The sequence below is a fragment of the Hippopotamus amphibius genome, chromosome 17, assembly GCF_030028045.1.
Source record: "Hippopotamus amphibius kiboko isolate mHipAmp2 chromosome 17, mHipAmp2.hap2, whole genome shotgun sequence".
NCBI lineage: Eukaryota > Metazoa > Chordata > Mammalia > Artiodactyla > Hippopotamidae > Hippopotamus > Hippopotamus amphibius.
Genome location: NC_080202.1, coordinates 24,597,120 through 24,622,468, shown reverse-complemented (window position 1 = coordinate 24,622,468; position 25,349 = coordinate 24,597,120). Strand labels below are relative to the sequence as shown.

The 25,349-nt window shown below is 39.1% G+C and overlaps 2 protein-coding genes across 7 annotated transcripts in view; one reads left to right on the top strand and one right to left on the bottom strand.

The window, feature by feature from the left end:
• TUBD1 (tubulin delta 1) overlaps window positions 1–18,414 on the bottom strand; it is a 47,094-nt gene extending 28,680 nt beyond the window's left edge. For 2 of the 4 annotated variants that reach the window (XM_057714283.1, XM_057714286.1), the window contains exons 1-7: window positions 18,333–18,381; window positions 17,969–18,016; window positions 17,273–17,488; window positions 15,544–15,691; window positions 14,250–14,466; window positions 12,603–12,834; window positions 7,520–7,684 (exon numbers count right to left, since the gene is read on the bottom strand). In XM_057714283.1, the coding sequence (XP_057570266.1) occupies window positions 7,520–7,684; window positions 12,603–12,834; window positions 14,250–14,466; window positions 15,544–15,691; window positions 17,273–17,444 (934 nt within the window). In that variant the 5' untranslated portion in view covers window positions 17,445–17,488; window positions 17,969–18,016; window positions 18,333–18,381. Of the gene's footprint in view, window positions 1–7,519; window positions 7,685–12,602; window positions 12,835–14,249; window positions 14,467–15,543; window positions 15,692–17,272; window positions 17,489–17,968; window positions 18,017–18,332 lie in introns of all 4 variants that reach the window. The other 2 variants (XM_057714284.1, XM_057714285.1) reach the window with 2 other exon arrangements.
• Window positions 18,415–18,776: 362 nt separating this feature from the next.
• The window catches only part of RPS6KB1 (ribosomal protein S6 kinase B1), a 34,809-nt gene continuing 28,236 nt past the window's right edge, over window positions 18,777–25,349 (top strand). For 2 of the 3 annotated variants that reach the window (XM_057713776.1, XM_057713778.1), the window contains exon 1: window positions 18,777–18,971. In XM_057713776.1, the coding sequence (XP_057569759.1) occupies window positions 18,831–18,971 (141 nt within the window). In that variant the 5' untranslated portion in view covers window positions 18,777–18,830. Of the gene's footprint in view, window positions 18,972–19,460; window positions 19,582–25,349 lie in introns of those variants that run through there. The other variant, XM_057713777.1, reaches the window with a different exon arrangement.

Here is a 25,349-nt window from a genome sequence, read left to right as displayed (position 1 = left end):
AAAATTCTGGGGCTTCCCTGATGGTGCAGTGGTTAAGAATCCGCCTGACAATGCAGGGGACGTGGGTTTGATCCCTGGGCTAGGAAGATCCCACATGCCACGGAGCAACTAAGCCCGTGTGCCACAACTACTGAGCCTGTGCTCTAGAGCCCACGAGCCACAACTGCTGAGCCCACTGCTTGTGACTACTGAAGCCCGTATGACTAGAGCCCATGCTCTGCAACAAGAAAAGCCACCGCAGTGAGAAGCCCACGCACCACAATGAAGAGTAGCCCCCGCTCGCCACAACTAGAGAAAGCCGGCGCACAGCAATGAAGACCCAATGCAGCCAAAAATAAACAAATAAATAATTTTAAAAAAAGAATTATACACACACACAATTCATAGAACTATCCACCTAGAAAGAGTAAACATCATTCTCTATGTCTCTATGAACAAATAAACAAAATACATACAAAAATGTTAAGGGATGTAGAAACACAAAGCAAAAATAGGATTGAAAATTGACTAGTCAGGGAAATATTAAGAAAATACTCTTAAATGATACATAGGATAGGGAAAACGTTCAGTGTGCAGTAACAGATTGATTTTCAGCAAAAAATAGAACAAATCAAAAATTTTGGCATACTGACCTCATTGATAATAATAAGACAAACAAGCCAACTTAAAAATTGGAGAGATGTTTGAACAGACATTTCACCAAAGAAGATAAACAGATGACTAATTAGCACATGAAAAGATGCTCAACATCACTGTCATTAAGAAAATGAAAATTGAAACCACAAGGAGACACAAATTCACACCTTCTAGAATGCCTATAACCAAATAAACTAACAATATCAGATGTTGGCAAGGACGTAGAAAAACTGACATCCTCTTAAACTGCTTGCAGGCATATAAAATGGTGCAGCCACTTTGGAAAAGAGTTTAGCAGTTAAACATAAACTTATCCTTTGACCCAGCAATGCCACTACTAGGTATCTACCCAAGAGACTGAAAACGTATGTCTACACAGGGACTTGTACACAAACGTTCATAGCAGCATTATTCATAACAGCCACAAAGTGAAAAAAATCTGAATGTCCATCAACTGTTGGACTTATAAACAAAATGTGGTATATCCATTCAATGGAATACTATTCAGCAATACACAAGACTCAACCACTGATAAACACCACAGCACAGACGAACCTCAAAAACACAATGTCAAGTGGAAACAGTCTGACACAAAATGACTATCTATTGTATCATTCCACGTAGATGAAATGTCCAAAACAGGCAAACCTACAGAGACAGAAAGCATACCAGTCATAGCTTAGAGCTAGAAATAAATGTGGATATTGAGGGGAGTTCCCTGGTGGCCGAGTGGTTAGGATTCCGGGCTTTCACCACTGTCACCTAGGTTCAATCCCTGGTGGAGGAACTGAGATCCCACAAGCCATGTAGCGTGGCTGGTGTGAGGGGTAGGGGGGAATGGAGCTTGATTGCAAATAGACACAAGGGAAACTTTTAGAGCGATGGAAATGTTCTAAAACTGGATTGTGATAATGGCTGCAAAACACTGCAAATTTGCTAAAAAAAAAAATCACTGAATTTTATTCTTATAATAGGTGAAGTACATATGGTATATAAATTATACATCAGTAAAACTATTAAAAAAAACTCATGACATGCTGTCAAAGCTGGACTTGTTAGAGAATGTATCACTCTATATTACTGAGAAATAAAAGGTAATCAACTCTATCTAAAAGTTTCAAAAATAAAAAAAGAAATGAAGCCAATCCAAAGTTGGGCCCTTAAAAAACTGATGTTCAAAAAATGAAAAAGGAAAAGTTAAGCAAATACATTTTAAAATGGAAAGGGGAGTAATAAAAAAGGCATGATCAAGTGGTTAAGACTCCACGCTTCCACTGCAGTGGGCACGGGTTTGATCCCGGTCAGAGAACTATGATCCCACATGCCATGCGGCACAGCCAATCAATCAATCAATCAATCCCAGATGGGTTAAAATTTAAATATTAAATATAAAACTATAAAAAACTAGGAAATAATAGAGAATATTTTTATGTCTTTGGGGTAGGCAAAGCTCAGAATCTTAAAATGAAGATATACAGGTTTGCTCACATAAAAATGTAAAATTTCCGTAAAGTGAAAAATACCATACAAAAGACAAAAATGATGGACAAAAATATTTACAATTTTTTTGTAAATTGTAACAAAAAAAGGATATAAATCCACAATGTTATATTTCCTTCAATCCAAGTCACCACTGATTAGAAGAAAAAAAAACTGTCAATTAAATTATTCATTAGACTATTAAATTTTATACTTACTGAAGAGTTCTTTTAGAGTAAATTTGGTTTATATTTTTAAAAATCATATATCATTCTTGAGCATATATAAAAATATATATAACAAAATAACTTGGTTAAGGTTTTCCTAAAATTTGTTCACATTCAGTGACTTTATCACTCTTTGACTCAGCATTAATGATGCCTGTGTTTTTTCACATTATTGTGCTCTGTGCCTCCAGAACGTAGGTGACGCAGCATTCCTTAAGGGAATCCATGAAAACACTAAGACATTGGCTCTTAAACTGGCTTTGCAACTCTGTAAGACACATCTACCTTTGACTCCTGCTTAAGGAATGTTGCTAAACTTGTCTGTGTATCATGATGACTGCCTCTTCCCCACCCTAGCAGAAAACTAAAGGCTTACTTTCTTGAGAGGATATGATTGAGGGTCTCTAGGCTGGAGAACACCAGGCAGAGGTAAGGGCAGGGTACATATCAAAATCAGAGAGATCAAGTGAAAACCAGGAAAACCATGTCCCCTCCCTCCCCTTCCCCCTAGATCACTGGGGCTTGGTCTAAACCCTCTGAGCAGAATATCCAACACAGCAGACAGGCAAATAGAATATCCGGGATAACAAATGTACACTGGCTGGAGAGGACAAAAAACAAACAAAAAACAAGATTGAAGCAGTTCAGAAGGCTCTGGGGGAGATTTCTCGAAGGAGATGAAGCTGAGAGAACACTTGAATACAGGCAGAATCTGGAGATTTTGCATGCTTGGTTGCAACCACTGCAATAAAGTAAATTATCTCAATAAAGCGAGTCACACAAATTTGTTTGGTTTCCCAGGGCATATAAAAGTTATGTTTAAACTATATGTAATCTATTAATTGTGCAATAGCATTGTCTAAAAAACCAATGTACATACCTTAATTAAAAAATACTTTATTGCTAAAAATGCTAACCATCATCTCAACTTTCAGCAAGTTATTATCATTTTGCAATGGCAACATCAATGATCACTGATCACGGATCACCATAACAAACATAATAACAAGGAAAAAGTTTGAAATATTGCAAGAATTACCAAAATGTGACACAAAGACATGACGTGAGCAAATGTTGTTGGAAAAATGGCGCCAACAGACTTTGCTCAATGCAGGGTTGCCACAAACCTTCAATTTGTTAACACAATATCTGCAAAGTGCAATAAAACAAGGTATGCCTGTTTATCAAGAAAAAATTTAGGGAGTTCCCTGGTGGCGCAGTGGTTAGGACTCTGCATTCCCAATGCAGGGGGCCCAGGTTCGATCCCTGGTCAGGGAACTAGAGCCCACATGCATGCTGTAGCTAAGAGTTTGCATGCCACAACTAAGGAGCCTGCATGCCACAACGAAGGAGGCTGTGTGTCACAACTAAGACCTGGTGCAACGAAATAAAAATAAATAAATAAATAAATATTTAAAAGAAAAGAAAACATTTAGACAAGTAGAGAAACAGGGTTGAATAACTGACAGGTACATAGAAAACCTAAGCAGACAAGAAAACAAGGTAATTATTAACTCCAAAGAAAACAAAAAAATTATACAGGAAGGGAAAAGTAATCACAGGATACTCTGTGGCTCAGCTGTGAATAGCATTTACTTGGTCATGATAATGTAAAGCTGAATGTTGTTTTAACTCAACGATGATACTTACTACTATATCGGAAGGATGAGCCTGTCTAGGGGGTGTTTTAGGGCTTAGAGGCCAGTGTTAGAAAAAAGCTAAATGCTAACCCTCCATGGTGGGAAGTAAATAGGTAACACCTAAATAATTGAAAAATTTATAAATGGCAATAAACACATAAAAACAGTAAAAGAAACAGCAAAAGAGTTTTGAAAAACAGTTACCTCTGGGAAGGAGACAATAGGAAAAGGTTATGGACTACTAGTTTTAACAACCAGCTTCGTAGAACTAACTGACTCATTAATTTATGCATATAATAAGTTATGGTTCGTATATGGTAGAAAACTATGTAGCTACTAAAAAAAATAAGGCATGTCTAAATGAATGAATTCAAATGAAGGCTACAAAATACTATGTCAAAAAAAGTTGTAGAACAAAAAATACATATAATGTGATGCTAGTTTTATTTTTTAAGTCTGTTTATATACACTCTTAGAATTTTGACTCTCTTGTCCTCACGTGAATAAATTAATCCAAACTAGAAAAAATAAATCAACTAATAAAATTTTAAGATAAAATGGTGTAAATAAAACTTAAAAATAAATAAGTAAAGTTGTAATTTAGCTTGGTTCAGAGGGCCAAACCAAAAGCTGTGAAAAATTCTTCCCAGGCCTTACATTTTCATCGAGAAGCTGCCCCATGTGCCCTGCTGAATCATTACGGACCAAGCACTTCTGTGTTCCTTCCATTTCCCCCTTTTTGAAAGGAGTGTCTACCAGTTATCCTACACCTATTCCACCATGGTCCACTTGGGGGTGGGGTGTACTTAAAGAGCTATACTCAGGAAACCTCACTTGAGGAATATAAATTCACACCTGGACCTGCTTTTAGATGACAAGATTCTGGACTTTAGGCTGATGTGTTAATGGAATGTGCTAAAAGGCTGATGTGCTAACTTTGTGGGGCGCTTGGGAAGAATTAAGTACATTCTGCAAATGGGAGGACAGAGGACAGAGGATGGTAGCCAGCCTCCAAGATGACCCCTAATAATCCTTGCCAGCTGGTATTCAGGCCCTTGTGTGGTCCCCTCCCCATGGGATAGGGCTGACCTTAATAACCAAAAGGATGGTGCAAAATGATGATATGTGACTTCCAAAGCTAGGTCATAAGAGACATTGTAACTTCTGCCATACTCCCTCTTGGACCACTCATTCCTCCTGTTCCTAGGACACCCAGAAACAGATACATTGCTGATGGTGATATTAATGGGGTCAGTCTTCACATAGAACATTCTGATAACATACGAAGAATTTTAAACCTATATCCTTCAACCTGGTTAGTGACATAAATATATTAATTCACATATCCATATTTATATGAAAACATTTAAATGTTCAAACCTCTGTAACTGTGAAAAAATGTTGACACTCTAAATTCCCATATGAGAAAATGCCTAAACAAACTGGGGTTTATTGACATAAGAGGGCTCAGAGTACCACGTCTTACACTACCCTGAGGAACATGGTGTTCCTTGATAACAGGTATTGCCAGAAAAACAGGTCCGGTGGCCAAAATGTTCAGGAAGCATTACTTAAGATGTGAAATTTCTACTTATCTCCAAACCTCAGGCACTATGATCTAAAATCCTAAGGTATTCCAAGTAAATGTAGAGGAAATCCACTTTCATAGTATTGAAACCTAACTTACTGTAATTTGTGGTAAAATATATGCTCCCCAAATAGTACATAGTAGTGATTTCCAGTTAAACGTGACAGACTGAACATACCAGTTTACTCCCCAAATCTCACTATCAACACAGGGATTTTTTAAAAGGCATAAACAAGAAAAAATGGGAAGAAGATAATGGCAACAAAAATTTGGAAGCTGGAAAGCAAATGAACCAACAGTTACTGACTTAGCAACCAGGGAAAGCTGAAATTTCTGCCCACAGGGGAGGTCCTGGAAGCAGGCCAGGCGCTTCTAAAAGAGGAAGAGACAGAGGATTAGTTTAAAATCTGTATGAGGAGCCGTGAGATCCCCAGACCCTTCCCCACTTCCTGCAGCAGGGGGAATGATCCGCCCCCAATCCTAGAAGAAGGTTTCTGCTCAGGAAAGGCTAAAGCAGTGAGGCTCTGAAAATACAGCAGTAAACAAAACTGATAAAAATCTCTGCCCTCATAAAGTTTACACTGTGCTGAGATAAATGAAAGATCCACACTAAGGAATTCCAGAATGCTAGAGAAAATCCTAAAAGATACAAGAGAGAACAAAACAGGATTAGGAATCAGATTGAAGAGGGACTTCTCAGCAGCAGTGCTGGAAGCTGGAAGATAATAGAGCGATGCTTTCAAGACACCGAGTAAAAATGATTCCCAGCCTCAAATCTGATACCTGGCCAAACTATCAATCAAATATAAAAGAAGGATAATGACATTGGCAGCCTTAAAATTTTTACCTTCCCTGTACTCTTTCTTAGGAAGCTCCTGGAGGGTATTATCCATATGAAGGAATAAACCCAGAAAAAGGAAGATTTGAAAACTAGGAAACGGGCTACAAAACAGAAGGAGGCAGAGATGCCACTGCTGGCTGTTTATCAAGTCTGGGAGAGTAACCAGTGCAGACTGGAACAGGAGGGTGAAGGGCTCTGGAACGGACATCTCCAAGCAGATAATGGAAGTAATAAGATTACCTCATGGGTTTGAACAGGTTAAGAAGGGTTTCATTTTTATGGAAAAGTTTAGGGGTAGATTTGTAATAGGTACAAAGAATATCGACCAAATAAATATAATTATTAACTCTAGGAGGAAAAAACAAACTGTAGATGAAATAAAATGTAATCTGGGTGTACTGTACATGGCCCAACTGTGAATAATATTTACACAGCAAAAATCAAACACTGAAAATTGATCTAACCCAAAAAGTATGTTTTAACTACATTGGAAGAAGGGAGGGAAAGTGTGTGTGTGTGTGCGCGCGCGCGTGTAGAGGGTATAAGAAGATTCAATTCTCAGTTTCACACTAGGAAGGCAACTGATAATATCTAAACCTGGAAAATAAAATGGATACTGGAATAAGCAAGATATTTAGAAATATGGAGGCAAATTCCAGAAGAAACATCTCAAAACACTGAAAGCAGTTTTGGGCTGCGGGGAAGTGTAGAATAGGCTGTTCTCTTCCTCATTCTAAATTCATACTGGACAATTATTTGACTTTTTTAAAAAATTGAGATGTAATTTACATACAACATAATGGACATATTTAAATATACACTTAAGTGAGTCTTGACAACTTGATTTTTTTTAAAACTATGTTCATATACTACTTTGATAAAAATAAAATAAAAATAAATGTCACACTCGTCTGAAATTTTTTTGAGAAATGAAACTGTGAAGTGATTAAGAAGTCGTCCCAAGATGTTCTGGCGAGTTTTTGCAGGAGACTCCCTGATCAGGAGAAGGCACCATTATTTCAACTGGCCCATGCCAGCTTATATTGAGAACTTCAGTACAGGCAGTTTTCCCAGCTTGTGGGCTGCATATTTTAAAAATACCCTTTACCTTCTTCCATTTTCGCATTAGAAATGAGCATCTGTCTCAAATGCTTGAGGAGGCCAGCCCAAGTAAACGTACTGTATGCCAGTGAATTCTCAGACATTTGAGGAATGTTACGAACACTCAGCATCTTGAATTCTGGATGGGGAACTAAATTCTCCATTAAGTCTCCTGCAAAGAAAAAAACCTGAACTGAATTTTTAAACTCTGCGTAGTTTCGCTGGCTCACACACAACCATGAATGAATGGCTTGGGGGAACCAAGTGTGATTTCTGCTCCAAAGCCAAAATTGCTTAAGTTTTAAAAGGTAAATACAATTTCAGAGACAATGTCTATTAAAGACCACACATTTGCTTGATTTTGGCATCTATTTTAGCCTAAGTGAAAAAAACACATTTTGCCAAAAGGAAACAAGAGTTTCTTTTTAGCTAAGAAACTGGAAATGTGAATGAAATATTTAGCTAAACCCAGGAAAACAAAGTAAGCATGAGAGCTAATATGCTTTTATTGTCATTCTGTGTTCTCTAAATATTCCCTTAGACATTTCCTAGATCTCTTGTTGATTTTATTTGGTTAAATGATAATCAGAACCTCTTAACACCAAACTTTAGTGGGAAAGAAGACAGGATTAGTAATTCCTGAACACAGGAATATGCCTACCTTTAGAACCTTGTATTTGTAATGAAACAGAATTAAGGAGAAAGGCTAATTTGTTTTTCATTCAGAGCTTATTTTATATGTTTTTAAAATATTTTTATCTTTTTAATACATCATATATTTGATGTATTTTATATATTTTTTATATATTCATAGAAAATACTTAGAGAGAAAGAAAAATCTTCTACCGTAACATGAAATTTAAATTTTATGATAACGTTCCGTGCAAACTCATATCCTACATCCTACTGTTAAGAACAAATTTTGACACAAACATCTACAAAATGTTGCACAAATTGACCTTATGGCTACTGGAGTTTCCTCTAAACATAAGAATCCTTTTCTGCAAAATACCTAGAGCTGAATTCGATCGCATAGCACACATAAACAAACAACAGTCAGCAAATAATTCCTGAGCACTAATGCACAAACTAATTGTTAAAATCTGCTTTTCCCTCCAGCTTTCTTGTTGACCTACACTCATTGTAACCATTCTTGACCTTGTCAAACCATGTTATGGACTGAAAGTTTGTGTCCCCTCAAAATTCATATGTTAAAACCCTTACCCCCAAGGTGATGGCATTAGGAGGCATCAGGAGAAGGTGGGGCCTTTGGGAGGTGAGGTCTCTATAAAAGAGACCCAGAGAGGTCTCTTGCCCCTTGTGTAAGGTGAGGGCACAGTGAGAAGATGGCCATCTGTGAAGCAGGAAGTAGGCCCTCACCAGGCACTGAATCTACTGATGCCTTGATCTTGGACTCTCTGGCCTCCAGAACTGTGAGAAGTAAACTTGTGTTGTTTATAACCCACTCAGTCTACGGAATTCTTGTTATAGTATATTCCTGTGCAGCTTCTGGGATCTTACTTCCCCAACCAGGGATCGAACCCAGGCCACAGCAGTGAAGGCGCTGAGTCCTAACCACCGGACTTTGAGGCAGTTCCCTGGACCTAAGTTTTTAAAACTGAGCAATTGAGGGATCGAGGAAGAAAAAGGTTTCTTCTGGGGGAAAGCTAAGAGATCTGTTTTAGACACATTATGTTTGGGATGTCCATGACATGTGTACATATAGATGTCGGGAAGGCTGCTGGATACAGAAAGCTAGAGCTTAGGGAATAGGTCAGAGTTGGAGTAAAACTGGCCGGTTGGATAATACAAATGGTGTTTAAAGCGACAAACCTGGGTCAGTCACCTGCAGAAAGGGTCCAAGACCAGCATTTAGAGCTTAGGAAAAGGAGAAGCCAAAAAATGAGGAAAAAAAGCGGGGTGGCGGGGGGGGGGGGGGGAGGCGGAGATAAAAGGAGTAGTCATTGAGATAGGAGGGAAGTCAGGAGAGGGGCTGTCACAAAAGACAAAGAAGAGACTTGGGAGACTTGGAAGACAAGGGGTTGGCCATTCCAAATTCTACTAAGATAAAATAAGGACAGTGAAGGGTCCACTGAACTTGGCAATGTGAACGTGCTTTCAACCTATTAAGAAAAGCAGTTTTGGAAAAGTGATGGAAGAGAAGCTAGAGCAGAGTGGGTTGAAGAGTGAATAGATGGTGAAGAAATGAGGACAGGGAGGATGGACACCCCTTTGAGAATGGTTATTCTAAAGAATAACAGAGAAGTGGGGAAATCACTAGAGGTGATGTCAAGGGAGGGTTTCTTCAGTGTGAAAGATGCCAGAGAGCAGTTATAATGGGAGTAACCCAGGAAAGAGGGTTAATGCCACATGAGGATGACAGATGAGTGAGAAATTAAGCCCCTGAAAAGAGAAAGAGAATGGGACCCAGAACCCAAGCAAGAGGCTGGCCTTGGATAGAAGCAGGATACTTCTCCCACAAGGTGAAAGGTAAAGGTGGACCCAGCGCCCTATAGTTTGTACATAGCAGTGGGAGTCAGGAGAGCGCCCATGGAAATGACTGCTTGCATTTTCTGAGTGCAGTTCATTGAGTTCATCACAATCTCCCCAAGGAACGATTGGACCAGCCTTCAGACTCAACCTCTAATCAGCTCTCCACAGGCAGTCCAGTGGATTTTTCAAAAGCAAAGGTGATTATGCCAACGACCTCCTTAAAATCCTTCATTCATTTTCCCCTGCTCTTAGATTAATGAGGAGGCTTTTAAACGGCTTGCAAGGTCGGCCACTGCTCAGCCTCAGGTTTCAATCATCCCCTACAGCATTCTCTGTGCCCCAGTGACACTGGATTCCTCGCCTTTCCTAAAGGGACATGCTTCCTTCTGCCACAGGGACTTTGCACATACGGTTTCTACCTAAATGCTAGTCCCTTCCCCCTCCCTTTGCTTAGTCAACTCCAAGTCTTCATCCAGCTTTTTGCTCAAGTGTGACTTCCTCAGGGCAGCTTTCTTTTGCCTTTTCAGCTTAAGTCTGGTTCCTTCATGACCCGTTCTCTTGGATCTGTACTCCTTTCCTTCAGAGCATTTAACTCAGTTTTTAATTATACACTTTTTTAAATTAATTATACATTCATGGTGTAATTATTTGTTTAATATGAACACAATGTCTGCATTGGTTCCCCACTGGATCTCCAACATTTAGCATAATGCCTGGCACACAGCAGGAAGTCAATAAACACTGGTTGAATGAACAGATGTGCAATATGGTAAGTACTGTGGAATGCAGAGAAATTAACAAGACACACATTGCCAAGGAAGCTGCAAATTAGTAGGGACTACAAAACATGCATATGACAGAATCCTTTAAGGAAACACATGGTGCTAATTACAGTGGCAGCATCTGGGAAGGGTCAGAGGGAGACTTACTTTTGATTGCATATTCTTTTGTACTTCTTGAATAAATGTGTGTGTATTACTTTTAAAGATAAGCAAACACACTTAAAGAAAGAATAAAGGCAAAAAATATTAAGTGACATAAAAGAGATACAGAATTTCACAGGAGTTCAGAGAAAGAGGGTACTTTAGGTAAAGTCTCAGTGGAAAGCTTTATGGAAAGCTTATCACTTGAATTGGATGCTAAAGGATGAGTAAGGTTTCAGCAGAGGTGAAGAAGGGAAGAAGGAAGTGATTTTTGAGAAGAAGGAAGACGGAGCAAAAGGACCATGGCAGGGAAGTACCAGACTGAAGAAAGAAGTGGAGACAGGATGAAAAGTAGGTGGGGAATCTATGCAGAGGGGGCAGAAGGTGATGAAAACGGAAAGTTAGGATTCAGGGCATAAAGAATTACGACAAATCTGGTGGGTAATGCATGAGTCACAGAATGAGGGTTAAGTAAAGTACAGTATTAGATCTGTGCATTGAGGTGGCTCATTTAGGGTCAGTGTGCAAGAGGGAAGAGGCAGGCAACAGGAAGGAAGGCAGGATCAGGACCACCTTAAGCCAGAATGTCCATATAGATGTGAGCTTCAGTTTTTATGAAAAAGAAAGAGAGAAAGAGTGAGGGAGAGGGGGAGAGAGAGAGAGAGATTAAAGAGAACTTTGTACTCAGGGGAGTATGCAATATTAGTTGAGAGATACTGACCAAGTGAACCAATGTCAGAGAGACACGGAAGCAGGGAAGAATGCAGACAGCTGGCAGGGATGGCACCAACAGGTCTGAGAATACTGATGAGATATGAGGACAGTGGGAAAAATCCAGGGTACAGGAATTGAGGAAGAGGGGGCAGGGGAGTGAAGACAGGGAAAAAAATGGTGAACCATTTGGAACATGCTAAATTTGAAGAAGCAGATGGCAAGTAAGAAAAGTGGGATAGGCAACTATTTGGGAAAGAGAGTAGGACTAGAGGATATAGCTTATGGAGTTCTTTGCATCTAGATGATTTGAATTGATAAAGTACCACTTAACAAATACGCTGAAAAAAGAATGGTGGGTTTCTTTACGGAGTGATGAAAATTATGGTTGTGCAACTTTGTGAATATGCTAGAAAACACTGAATTGTACACTTTAAATGGGTTAGTTGTATGGTATGTGAATTGTATCTTAAAGTTATTTTTAAAAAAAGAAAAAAGGGATAAGAAAAAAAATTTAAAAATTAATATAAAAGGGAACTTCCCTGGTGGGCCAGTGGTTAAGACCTTGCCTTCTAATGCAGGGGGTGTAGGTTCGAGCCCTGGTCAGGAAGGTAAGATCCCACGTGCCTTGCAGCCAAAAATCCAAAACATAAAACAGAAGCAATATTGTAATAAATTCAATAAAGACTTAAAAAAAAAAAAAGAAAGAAAAAGAAAAAAGAAAAGAAAGGATCCTGAAGAATAGAATCAGTGGAAATCCACTACTCTTTTGAGCAACTGAGTAACTTCTCACAACTCCTCAATAAGACAGTTTGGAGAGCTAAGCTGCTCTTTGGGAAGGTTTTTGAAATGAGGGAGACCTGAGTATATCTACAGGTGCAGGGGAAGAGCCAGAGAAGAACAACTTTGAGGCTTTCAGAACATCAGACTTCTCTACAAATAAACACACAGAAGGACAAATACCTAGTGGATTTCTTCTGTAGTGAAATGAGCCTTCCCCAGAGTAAGTAGGCTGAAACACACTTCCCAGCTGATGTGCGAGGACTTGATTTATATCACAGAAGGAGATCTGCTTGATATTCATCAGTTTTGCACAGATCTTATGAACAGCATCATTCTCATGAACAAGGAGGGCGTCTGAAGATCGGTACAAGTGAGAAAGTGTCAAAATGGAGTTATAGTTCTGAACAATAACCTGGAGGGAAAAAAGGCCAAAAATAAGAAAGGCAGGAGAGAACAGTGGTTAAGAGGGTAGACTCTAAGGTCATCCTGCCTAGGTTCAAATCCTGGCTCTTTCACTTTCTAGCTATATGATCTTTGACGAGTTATTTAACCTCTCTATGCCTCAGTTTCCTCATCTGTAAAATGGGGATAATAATTACACCAGCTTCCTAGAGCTGTAAGCATTAATGATAGAATGCAAGTAAAGCACTTAGAACAGTGCCCTGTGTATAGTAAGGACTCAGTAAATGATGACTATTACTATCACACTTTCTTCCTACATCATTTTCTACAATGGCTTATTTCACCTCTGTTTTATTACTTCTACGAGGCTGATCAACAGGAAACTGGCCTATACAGAAATCTCCTTTCAATGGAAAGAAATGAAAATTCTTTGGAATTTGGCAATGGCCAATGAGGTCAATCCTTGCTTTATATGCGGTAGTCAGAGGGAATGACCCAGGAATGGGTTCCTGAGAGAAGATGAACAATTGTCTTCTTCAGAACTTTTATAAATGAGGACACCTCATTTGCAGAAATTTAAGCAAAGTTAAATGAACTGTTCATGAAAGTACCATAGGGATATCCCTGGTGGCAAAGTGGTTAAGAATCTGCCTGCCAATGCAGGGCACATGGGTTTGATCCCTGGTCCGGGAAGATCCCACATGCCTCGGAGGAACTAAGCCCATGTGCCACAACTACTGAGCCTGCACTCTAGAGCCCGCGAGCCATAACTAGTGAGCCCATGTGCCGCAACTACTGAAGTCCATGCGCCTAGAGCCTGTGCTCCGCAACAAGAGAATCCACGGCAATGAGAAGCCTGCGCACAGCAATGAAGAGTAGCCCCCACTCGCCACAACTAGAGAAAGCCTGCTTGCAGCAACAAAGACCAAATAAATAAATAAATAAATACATAAAGAGAAAGTACCATATTTTTTTAAATAGGTCTGTTTTTATTTTTTTTATTTTATTAAAAAAATATTTATTTATGTATATATGTATGAATGTATGTATGTATGTCTGCATTGGGTCTCAGCTGCAACACGCAGGATCTTTTGTTGCAGAGTGAAGGCTTCCCTTTCGTTGTGGCGTGCAGGCTCTCTAGTTGTGGCACGCAAGCTCAGTAGTTGTGGCGCATGGGCTTAGTTGCCCCAAGGCATGTGGGATCTTAGTTCCCTGAGCAGGGATTGAACATGCATCCCCTGCATTGGAAGTTAGCTTCTCAACCACTGGATCACCACAGAAGTCCCTGAAAGTACCGTATTGTATAATCACTCCTGACACACTAACTTAACATTTCCAAAGAAAGGGTGAGATCAATCTTTTACCTACATTTGTTTTAACTGCAAAGAATACAAAATACAAATTTTTCAGTTGACATGTTCATACCTCACCAGTTCCATAAGGCCATATAATCTGATTCATTTTCAAAGAGTGCGAGTACTGATCTTGTAAGTTCTGTGTAACGAAGGCTCCTATCCCTGATCCTGTGCCTCCAGCCATACTCATTATGATGAAAAAACCACTCAAAGAATCACATTTCTCCACTTCTGTCTGGATTAGGTTCATTATAGATTCTTCATGCCTGGGTCCATGAACAGAGTATCTGTGCAATGCGAAAGAAACAAACACCTTTCAATTTAACCAGAGAAAGATACAGGATAGAGAAGGCTTTTTAAACTGACGGAAGTGAACGACCTCTCATGAAAGGTACAGGTACCCCGACTGACAAAATTTAAGACACACAAGTTAAATATGTTTACCAGGTGAACAGGACTGCTAGGAGAGTGAATTTACTGAGAATAGAAAATTCTGTTTTATAGGCCATTCTTTTGGCTGGAGATTTCAATTAACAGGTAGCTCTGCAAGTTTATGGTACAACATAATATTCAATATTCATAACAATACTCTAAAGCAGTGGTTCTAACTTTGCTGCACATTAGAATCACCCAGGGACACTTTGAAAAATCCCAACATTAAGACTTCATCCCAAACCAATTAAACCAGAATTTCTGGAAGTGAGCCCTAGGCACTGGAATTTGCCAAAGAACCCTAGGCAATACTACTGCCTTGTCATATTTCCTATTAACTGAAATACCTGTCAGACAAAAATACTGTATCGACAATAAATTTGCTGGCAGAACAACAGTGAAAGCCCTGCTGCCAGAGATCCTTGCCTTCATCTTTACCTGAACCTGAAGTACAGACATACATGAAACAGAATGAGTGTATTCTGGGTGAAGTCACACGCCACATTTTAAAACAGCAGTTTCAGGGACTTCCTTGGTGGCACACTGGTTAAGACTCCGCACTCCCAATGCAAGGGGGGCCCGGGCTCGATCCCTAGTCGGGGAACTAGATCTCATATGCATGCTGCAACTAAGAGTTCACATGCCACAACTAAGACTCGGTGTAACCAACCAAATAAATAAATAAATAAATAAAATATTTAAAAAAAATGAAAATACACTGCAGTCTGAACCAATTTTCCCAAATAATAAATGGTCTCATGAAACTTTTAAAAAATAAATAAAACAAAAAATAAAACAGCAATTACTATCTTATGTGTTTGGTAAATCAACTGTGTAGTTGTAACTACACTGTCTATTAATTGACTACGCAAAAACCAAAAATTGACTATGCAGCTGTATCTAAACAGAAAATCATGAGGAATTATTCTTACCCATATGCCCAGTTGTTTCCAGAACCTTGTTTTTGACAGAAAGAGGAATGCTGGCCATACTTCCATCGGCCAGAATGGGCAGCCTTTGATAGGGTTTGATTGATAACTTTGGGTTCCATGTCAACAAGTACAGCACGAGCAATTGGAACTAGAGGGGAACAAAAATCAAAAGAAAAATATTGCATATGTCTTATTTGGGTTAACTCAAGGCATAAACTTCTGGGTCCAAAAAAAAAAAAAAATCAGAGATTGAGGATAAAAAGAACTTCCGTTCTGCTTAGACATTCAGGTGGGCAGCAGCAGGTATATGCAAATGTTTCATAATGCCTAGCATTGTGCTAGGCAGGTTGAATAAATGTGGGCTAAAATGATGACTGGGTGAAGTCTACAAACATCTGTTGAGTGCTTACAATGTGCTATGTACTGTGCTGGGAACACAGAGATAAAGACATCAGTCCAGCCCTAGTAGGACCAGTGAGAGAGAGAAAACACATCAACACGTAATACAGTATGATGTGATAGGACCCACAACAAATCTACACTAACAGAGTAGCATATTCAGAGGTACAAAATACCAAGGGCACAGAAAGCATCTCAGGATTATTGAAGCAGAAGATGGAGAAAGAGGGGGTGTAAGAAGTGATGGATGGGGACAGAAAGCAGGCAGGGCTCAGATCTTGGAAGTCCTTGTATGCAGTACTAAAAACCTTGAAATTTATTTTTTAGGCAATGAGAAACCACTGAAAATGTTCAAGCAGGGGAGAAATAGTCAGATGTCTTTTTTAATACAGCAATGTGGAGGACAGATGTGAAAGATACAAGAGATCAGGCAGGGAAACTCAGGAGGAATGTCTTGAAACAGCCCAGGTGAGAAAGGACCAGAGCCAGAACTAAGGCAGTGACAGTGAAGATGGAAAAGGAAGAAGAGTTTCAAGAGATATGTAGGAGGTAAACTAAGCAGATTTTTTGCTGTTTGATGGTATGTGGGCAGTAAGAGCAAAGTTTTAAAGGGAAAATAATGAATGCCCTTGGGTATGGAGATGTTGACTTTGATGGAAACATGAGAGACGCAGGAGATACTCATTAATCAGTCTGAAGCTTGGAAGAGATGCTAGGCTAGAGATTTGAGAGTCACTAGTATAAAAGGTGTAGCAAAATTTGAGAGTCAGTAAAATTGCCCAGAGAGAAGTATACAAGTGAGGACTGAGGAGAGGCTGAGATGCAATCGCTGAAAAAGAAAAGTTCAGAGACTAAGCAGAAGGACTTTCAAGGAAGGAGTTTTATAGCAAATGTTATCAAATCTGGTAGAGAAGTTAAGTGCATTAAGAAAAGAAAATCAGTTACTGGCTCTAGTAATTGGGAGATCATTGAGAACTTTTCATAGAACAGTTTCAGTGGTGCTGCAGAGCAGAAGCAGAACTATAGTTGGTTAAAGAGGGTTCTCCTTTGAGAATCTCAGATGAGAAGGCAAAGGGATGAGGAAGGAAAAAGGCTATAGTCAAGAGCTAAGTTTTATTTGGTTTTAGATTGGCATGATCTGAGCACGCTCATGTGCTGACGGGAAGATGTCACTAGAGAGGCAAACATTAACATAGGAACAAAGGGCTGAGAGCAAAGTCATTCCATAGTAAGATGGAAGGGCATGGGGTTCAGACACCATGTGGAGGGCCTGGCCTTGAAGAGGCTGGCTATGTCAGAGTAAAGGAGAGGACTGTTGGACCACACATACCTCCATTTTCCTCCTCACTGAAGAATCTTTCTTTGCAAGATGCTTGATATGCCTCATTCTCCCTTTTAGAGCAGAGTCCCTGGGGACAGTGTGAGTCACTAAATAAAGCATCAAACACTTCAAAACCAATCTGATTGCCACACTGACCAAGCTGCACTGTTACTATTGACATGCTGAGACACAAACCAGGCTTATTCCCTCAAAAAAGTGAGCAACCTGTAATAGAAAAAACATAGTCCTTGAGAGCCACTACGTTACTACTAAAGAACAAATAAAATGCCATATATGTTAACATACATTAATAAAATATAACATGTAAATACTATATATGTCTATGGTGTTATAGACAAAATAGCTATGTTGCCTAAGGAGCCAATCATTCAAGGAGGTTGTTCTTTTTCTCTATGTGGTTTCGGGATTCAGGATTACTGTACTCAAATCCATTCATACACAGCTCAATAGTTTCCAAAATCTCATTTGTAATCGCTACTTTCCTAGGCATGCATTTAAAACAAAATAAAACAAATTCTGGTTAAAGGAATGTGTAGTATACACTTCACACCACAGGGACACAGCCAATGCAGAAGTGAGCTCAACAGTAGCACATTTAATTAACATTAATTTTCTCCCTTCTAAATAATGACTTTCTCTCTCCACCAATCGCCTTTCTGTTCTGGTAACTACAGTAACACTTACAAGAAAGTCTTTGTATTTAGCTCAGACAGGACAGCAAGGAAGACGAAGCTTGGGGAAAAAAAGAAGAAGAAGAAGACCAGATGTAATATTAGAGCAAGTATCCACTACTTTTAACAATGAAAAGAGACAATTTTTGGTAAAGACCTCACATCAGGTCTATGCAGCACTGGAAAGAGCTGTGGCTTATAAGCCAGACTCTGTACTTAATTATCAAAATAGGTATCGTTATTTTCATTTTACAGAAAAGGAAACTGAGGCTCTAAAAGGTTATGTGACCTTCGCAAGGCCACTGAACTAGTAAATAGCAAAGCCAAGATTCTCCTTTTCTGCACCGCCCCAGAAGCTCCCCATTAAGCCCACTCACTGACAGCCCCAGGACCAGCCGTTTTGCCCGGTTCAAACTTCAGAGGGGCAAGCTCCTCAATATGCGCATGCTCACTCTCAATACCAAAAAACTACAGCGAACGAATGCGCATGTTCCACAAACGACGAGATTTGTTGTGAGTTTTTTTTTTTTTTTTTCCTTTTCGGAAAGGTTAATTACGCATGTTCAATTTCAATTTATCAACTTCAGACATGGTACGCATGCTCCCTGTCCATCAAACACTTTCGCTGACAATACGCATGATCTGGCTTCCAAGCGAGGCTTCGGCTGGGCTTCTGCGCATGTTCCTGCCAGTACCCGGCTCCCGGCCGTAGTTCTACGCATGTTCATTGCCCACAGTTGGGCTTCACAGGGTCCTGTACGCATGCTCCAGAGCTGAACTTGAGGAGCCAGTCTAGGGCCCAAGCGCAGACGCACTGAGCCCAAGCAGCCGGTGATGGCGGCAGCGGCGGCAGTGGCTGCGGCGGGTCCGGGCCCATGAGGCGACGACGGAGGCGGGACGGCTTTTACCCAGCGCCGGACTTCCGAGACAGGGACGCTGAGGACATGGCAGGAGTGTTTGACATAGACCTGGACCAGCCAGAGGACGCGGGCTCTGAGGATGAGCTGGAGGAGGGGGTGAGGCCCGGGGTCCCGGGGGGCCCGAGGTGACAGGGCCGGGGCGGCGGCGCGGGCCCTGGAAGCCCGGCGCGTCCGCGAGCGCGGAGACCCGGGTGGGGGGCGCGTGTAGTCTGCAGGAGGAGCCGAGGCGCCGCGCGGCCCGAAGCCGGGGAGCGGGCGGGGCGGACCTGGCCCTAGGTGTGAGGCCGCTGCGGGGCTTGCAGGTGCAGGTCGCGCCCCTAGCCCCAGATCAGCGCAGCCGGGAGCAGTCTGTTGGTGGAGGGGACGAGAAAGGGCGCGTGGTCGATTCCTGGAGCTATGGGGCTTGAGTGTGCGGGGCGCGAGTGGTGTACGCGTGTGTTGGGGGGAGGGGGACTGCGCTTGCTGGGTGTCCCGTAAGTGCAGGTGAAGTGCGGAAGGGTTTCCCTTCGAGTGTAAGATTTCGCATATTACATCTTCAGACCTCCCACAACCACCTCTTTTCTCGGCCTGTCGCTTCTCTCCTAGGAAGCGCTCAGCTGTTAGAAGTGACAGCTGAAAACTTCTGTCGGAAGTAGCGCTGCCGCTGCTGTTACAGCCACCAGGAGTTTTATTTCGGGAGCAAGGGGGCTCTGCTGCATCTTCCAGGGTTTGTTTGTTTGCTTTTTTTTTTTTTTAAACCCCCTTCCGTGTGACTTTTTTTTTTAAGGTATTTATAACGACACACGGCATTTGTAATTTACTTTTACCCCAGTTGACGATGTCTACATTTTTTCAAAATACTTGATGTAATTTGGGGGTGGAAAAAAACCAGCGTTGACAGCTGTGATTTGGCTTGCCAAAAATAAATTGTTTGCACTGAGACTTGTGAATGGTGGTGTGAGGGCTTTCCTTGCTGTAATTTAGGGTACTAAATTTAGAATTGTTTTTCCTAATGCGTAGCTTGGTTTTACCTTTGCTGTCTTAGTAGTTTGTTATTCTTTATTCAAGATTCTTTTCTCAAAATAAATTTATTGAAAAATCACAGATTGTACCTGATGTTCAAAAATGATGTCATGCTAAATCACTGATTCTGGGCAAATGACTATCAGTGATAACCTCATGGTAATTTAGATTCTAAATTTCATTGTCTAGATAAGTACATGGGTTAATGACTGATGTCAGATGTTTGCTCTAACTACAGAAGGGACTTCCTTTTCTTTTCCTCCCCCTGTTTTCCTCCTCTGGCAAGTAAGTTGTTCCCTGCTTATTGACACAGGATTGAGATGCTGTATGTAAAGAACTTTGAACACTTTAAGAAACTAAGTTGGCTAAAGTGATACTGCCTTTTTCATAATCAAGGGAGTCTAAATCAAAATCAGAGAGTTTGGGAGGTGGGTATTGAGATGTGTACTGTTTTAATATGTTTGCATATGGAATTCCAGTTAGCCTCTTAATGAAACATGTAATAACACAATACAATTTGAAACAAATACGGGATTACTTTCGTTACATATAACATACTCTCATGGATTGTATTGGCTCCATGTGGCAGTGGTGGCTTTGGAGCAGAGCAGGGGAGAAAATAATAGGAAGGGTGCTTTATAGAATCTTCCTCAGTTGACTTATAGAATTTCCAGACCATGGTTTTATAGGGAGTTGGAAGTAAAGTACTATATTAAGATTCCTATTATGAACTGGGACCTCTCCTGGACGTTTGTTTTGCTGGGTACAAGCAAATAGGATTTTGAGAATTTTGAGAGGGTGTGGAAGAGGAGGCTAGAGAAATTGGTGGGGATAGGAAAGAGAAAGAAATGTGACCACTACCCTGGGGAGAGGAGCTTTGGGAAAGGAGCAAAGGTATTTAAAGAGGATTTTGAGGAAGAACCTTCAGCAAAATATATCTTAACTTAGCAACGCTTTTGGAGTTGAAAATGTTTCTTTTGAGTGTGTTATTCTAAGAGGTGTAAGGTGGACAAGCATAAGGAATTGGAGTGGTTTGGGTTGGCCACCCAAGGAGATTCAATGACATCCAGGTTTCTCTGAAGTAAGATTTCAAATTCTGAAAAATGAGAGAAATTTAGATTCTTGGAAAATCTGACTACTGTGAATTTATAATAATATAATTAGTATTCTGGCTATTTGTGAATTTATGTCCATTAGTACAGAATGTTTTTAAACATTGGTGCATATCAGAGTAGCCTCACTTCTTCATTTTATAGTAAGGAAACTGAGGCATCAGCCAGAGAGATGATTGCCCAAGACCACAGAGCTAACTAGTGGTAGTATTTTCTGACTCAATTCAGCAAGCTTTATTGCATAGCTTCTTCATTACAGTTGCTAGTCTTGTGTGTAATGTGCCTGTTTGTGGTGTGTCAAAGTGAATTCAGATCCCTCCAGCCATGCTCACTGACTGTGTGATCTAGAGTAAACTGTTAAATCTCTCTGACACTTTTTCTTCATAAAATGAAGCTTACATGAGAGATAATGTATATAAAGTACTCTCAAAATATCCTGGCACATGATGTAGTTAGCTAGTTTATAGAAATATAGCTTGTCAGTGTTCAGTCATTCAAGTTTACCCTCATCTATGCCTTGAGACTTAATAATAAATGCAGTTATACTAGAGGTGCTGCATTTTTAGAACTGTAGTTTGTTTCCTTCCTTTCTTTTCGTCATTTGTCCTATTTAGAGATATATATACCTTTTTAGGTATGTTACACTGAGTGAATCTGTATTAATAAATATATGTATTTACATAGCATATTTAATTCTTCAGTGAGTAAAAGATGAGGAGAATGAATAGATTTTAAATACTATATTAAAACCAGTGAGTGAATGGGTTTTTTGTTTTTCTGTTTCATTGGTGATAATATAATTTGGGAACAGTTGAAACTAAGGGAAAGTTTTCCTCTAGAGATTGTCATTAGATTATGAAAATGTGGGAAACCTCTGCTTTGTGTGGAGACACAGATTAAAAGAGTAGTAGAAAATTGTTAATGCAACTTAAAAAAATCCTTAATTTTTACTCTACTAATTCAAAATTTGAAATAGTCACAAAAGCTTGCTACATGAATTTCAGATTGGGATATTAGATTTTTATTGAGCAAAAAGTTTAAAAATTTTTTAGTATTTTGAAAAACAGTGCTGTATATTCAATAGATAATATGTATCCAAATATTCATGATTGTGAATATCGCATTATCAATGCTTATCTTGCATTTTAATAGATACTTACTGTAAAGTATTTTTAAATAGCCCAAGATTTGGAACCAGGTTTTCTCCTTTTTCCCGATGTATCTGAATTACTAAATTTTATTCTATAAGGAAATATCTGTGAACAGCCAGGCAGGTGGATAAATGATTTAATGAATGTTTCGATTAAGGATATTTTTCACCCATTCCGTAACAATTTATTTAAATTTTTATAAAATGTGCTTTCTTTCATTGGGACTTAAGGCGTATTAACTTGAATTTATATGCAATTTTAACTTAAACCTTTGTAAATAGTCATTCTGATGGGCTAAATTGAAATACTGTATCTTGTATAGTACCTTAGATGAGGATTCTACTCTGTCAATCATAGAGGCACACACAAAAAAACACTGGATGGGTCATAAAGCTTAAGGCAGAAAAAAAAATCTGAACAAAGTTTCCTGCGAAGGAGAATTGTTAGTATGTCTTATAAGTAGCTTGAAATTTCTGGTGTTAGACTTCTAAAGATAGCACTGAGTGGTAGAAAAGAATTGTGCCTCATAATGCTTCTGCTCCAGCAGGTAATGGTAGGAAGTTATAAGCCCAGATGCAAGTGGTATGACAGGCCTGGCTGGCTCCGGAAATGAAACATAGCCACAGGGCATATCTTTCTAGGTGGCTTTAAAGTCATAGTTCAGTATTAACTACTCTGTGGTCTTTAATTTAGAATTAAGTAAAGAGAATGTGAAAGAAAAAACAATTACATAATACCAGTTTTATAGAAGTTAGGCTTTTGTTTTTAAAGTGAAACCATGGTAGGTAATTGTATGAAGCACCAGAGACCAAAAAAAGAACCCCTTTAACCATAACCACCCCTGTCTGCCCCTCCCCACACACAGAAGAAACTGTATCAAGTTGAAACTACAAGAATTTTCCCCCCTTGATACTACTGCTCCTCCATTTGCCTAGGTCTAATCAGGAAACATACATAGTGGGTGTTAGACTTCATCCTGACTTACACTGTGAGCAAGTTCTGACTGAAAAACGTGTGTTTTGAGGGGGCATTTGAGCATCCATTGTATAAGAATACTGTCAATTTTCTTTGTGTGTCTTTACTGTGTACTACTGGTATCTTTGAAGAAGGATGAGTTCACTTAAATATTTTTTGAGTTAGTCTAAAATTTTCTATGAAAACTTTAAACTTCTAATTTTTTAGAGCCTATTTTCAGTTAGGTGATAGCCTTTTGTATAAATTTAAAGAGTCCATAATCAGACTATATTTGAGAATACTCATTTTAAAGATATATTTTATAATATTAATGACTGAATTTCTGCTGCCAAGTTATTTTTTATAATTCAGTGACTTTTAGTATATTTATAGAGTTATATAACCATCACAATTTAGTTTTAGGACATTTGTATCGCCCTCATAGGAAACTTCAGGCCCATTTATAGTTTCTCCTCATTGCCACCGCTAGCCGTAGGGAACCACTAGTCTACTTGCCATCTCTATAAATTTGGCTTTTCTGGACTGTCCATGTAAGTGGAATTGTATATTATATGGCCTTTTTTGTCTGGCATCTTTCACTTAACATAATGATTTGAGGATCATCTATGTTGTAACATATATCAGTATTTCATTAATTTTTCTGGCCACATAGTATTCCATTGTTAGTATCAACCACATTTATCATTTCACCAGTTGATGATCCTTTGAGTTGATTTCATCTTTTGGCTATTGTGAATAATGCTGCTATGAATATTTGTGCCTAAGTCTTTGTGGAACTTGTATTTTCATTTCTCTTGGGTAGATACCGAGGAGTAGATTTACTGGATCATATATGCTAAGTCTATGTTTAATTTTTGAAAAAACTGCCAAACTGTTATCCAAAATGGTTATACCATTTTACATTGCTGCCGGCAGTGTATGGGGGTTCCAGTTTCTCTACATCCTTGCCAAATTTTTATTTTTTTCTTTTTAATTATAGGTATCCTAGTTGATGTGAAGTAGTATCTCCGTGTAGTTTTGGCTTGTGCTTCCCTAATGGCTAATGATGTTGAACATACTTTCATGTGACTGTTCGCCATTTATATGTCTTCTTTGTATAAATACCTATTCAGATCCTAACCCATTTTTTAAAAAATTGGGTTATTTATTTTATTATTGAGTTGTAGAAATTCTTATTCTGTGGATTTTCTTTTCACGTTCTACATAGTATCTTTTGAAGTGCAAAAGTTTTAAATTCTGAGTAAATTCACTTTATTGATTTTTTTCTTTAATCTTTTGTGCTTTTCGTGATCTAAGAAACCATTGCCTACCCCAAGATTGTGAAGATTTACTCCCTCCTAGGTTTCTTCTAAGAATCTTATAGTTTTAGTTCTTACATTCAGGTCTGTAATCCATATGGTTGTATGTTGTGAAGGTAGGGGTCCAAACTAAATCTTTGCATGTGGATATCCAGTTGTCCCAACACCATGTATTGAAAGCCTGTCTCTTTCCCATTGAATTTTCTTGGCATCTTTGTCAAAAATCAGTTGACTATAAATGGAGGCATCTATTTGTGGGCTCTCAGTTCTATTTCATTGATCTATATTTCTGTCCTTATGCCAGTATCACACTGTGTTAATTGCTGTTGCTTTGTGGTACATTTTGAAATCAGGACATGTCAGTCCCCCAACTTTGTTTTCCTTTTTCAAGACTATTTTGGCTCCCTTGTGTTTCTGAGTGAATTTTAGGATTAGCTTGTCAGTTTCTGCAAGAAAGGAACCTGGGATTTTTATAGGATTAAGTTGAATAGGTAGAACAGTTTGTTTAGTATTGCCATCTTAGCAATACTAAGTCGTCTGATCCATGAACATGGAATGTCTTTTGATTTATTTAGGTCTTTTAAAATTTCTTTCAGCGATGCTTTGGAATTATCAAATATAGAAGTCTTGCACTTCTTTTGTTAAATTTTTTCTAAGTGTTTTATTCTTATTGATGTTATTATGCATGGAGTTATCTTAATTTCATTTTTGAATTGTTCATTGCCAGTGTACGGAAGGTTCATTAAGTTTTGCACTCACAATTTGAGAGTGTTGCTTAATTGTTTTGCTTTGATCAGTCATGTCATACATACTACAATATCTTGGACTGGTTGTAGTTACTTTAGGCTTAGTTAGGTTGTAGTTACGTAAGGTTTATAGTATTATGTTAGTCTTACTATCAAAAGCATATCAGAATAGCACTTTTTGTAAATCATT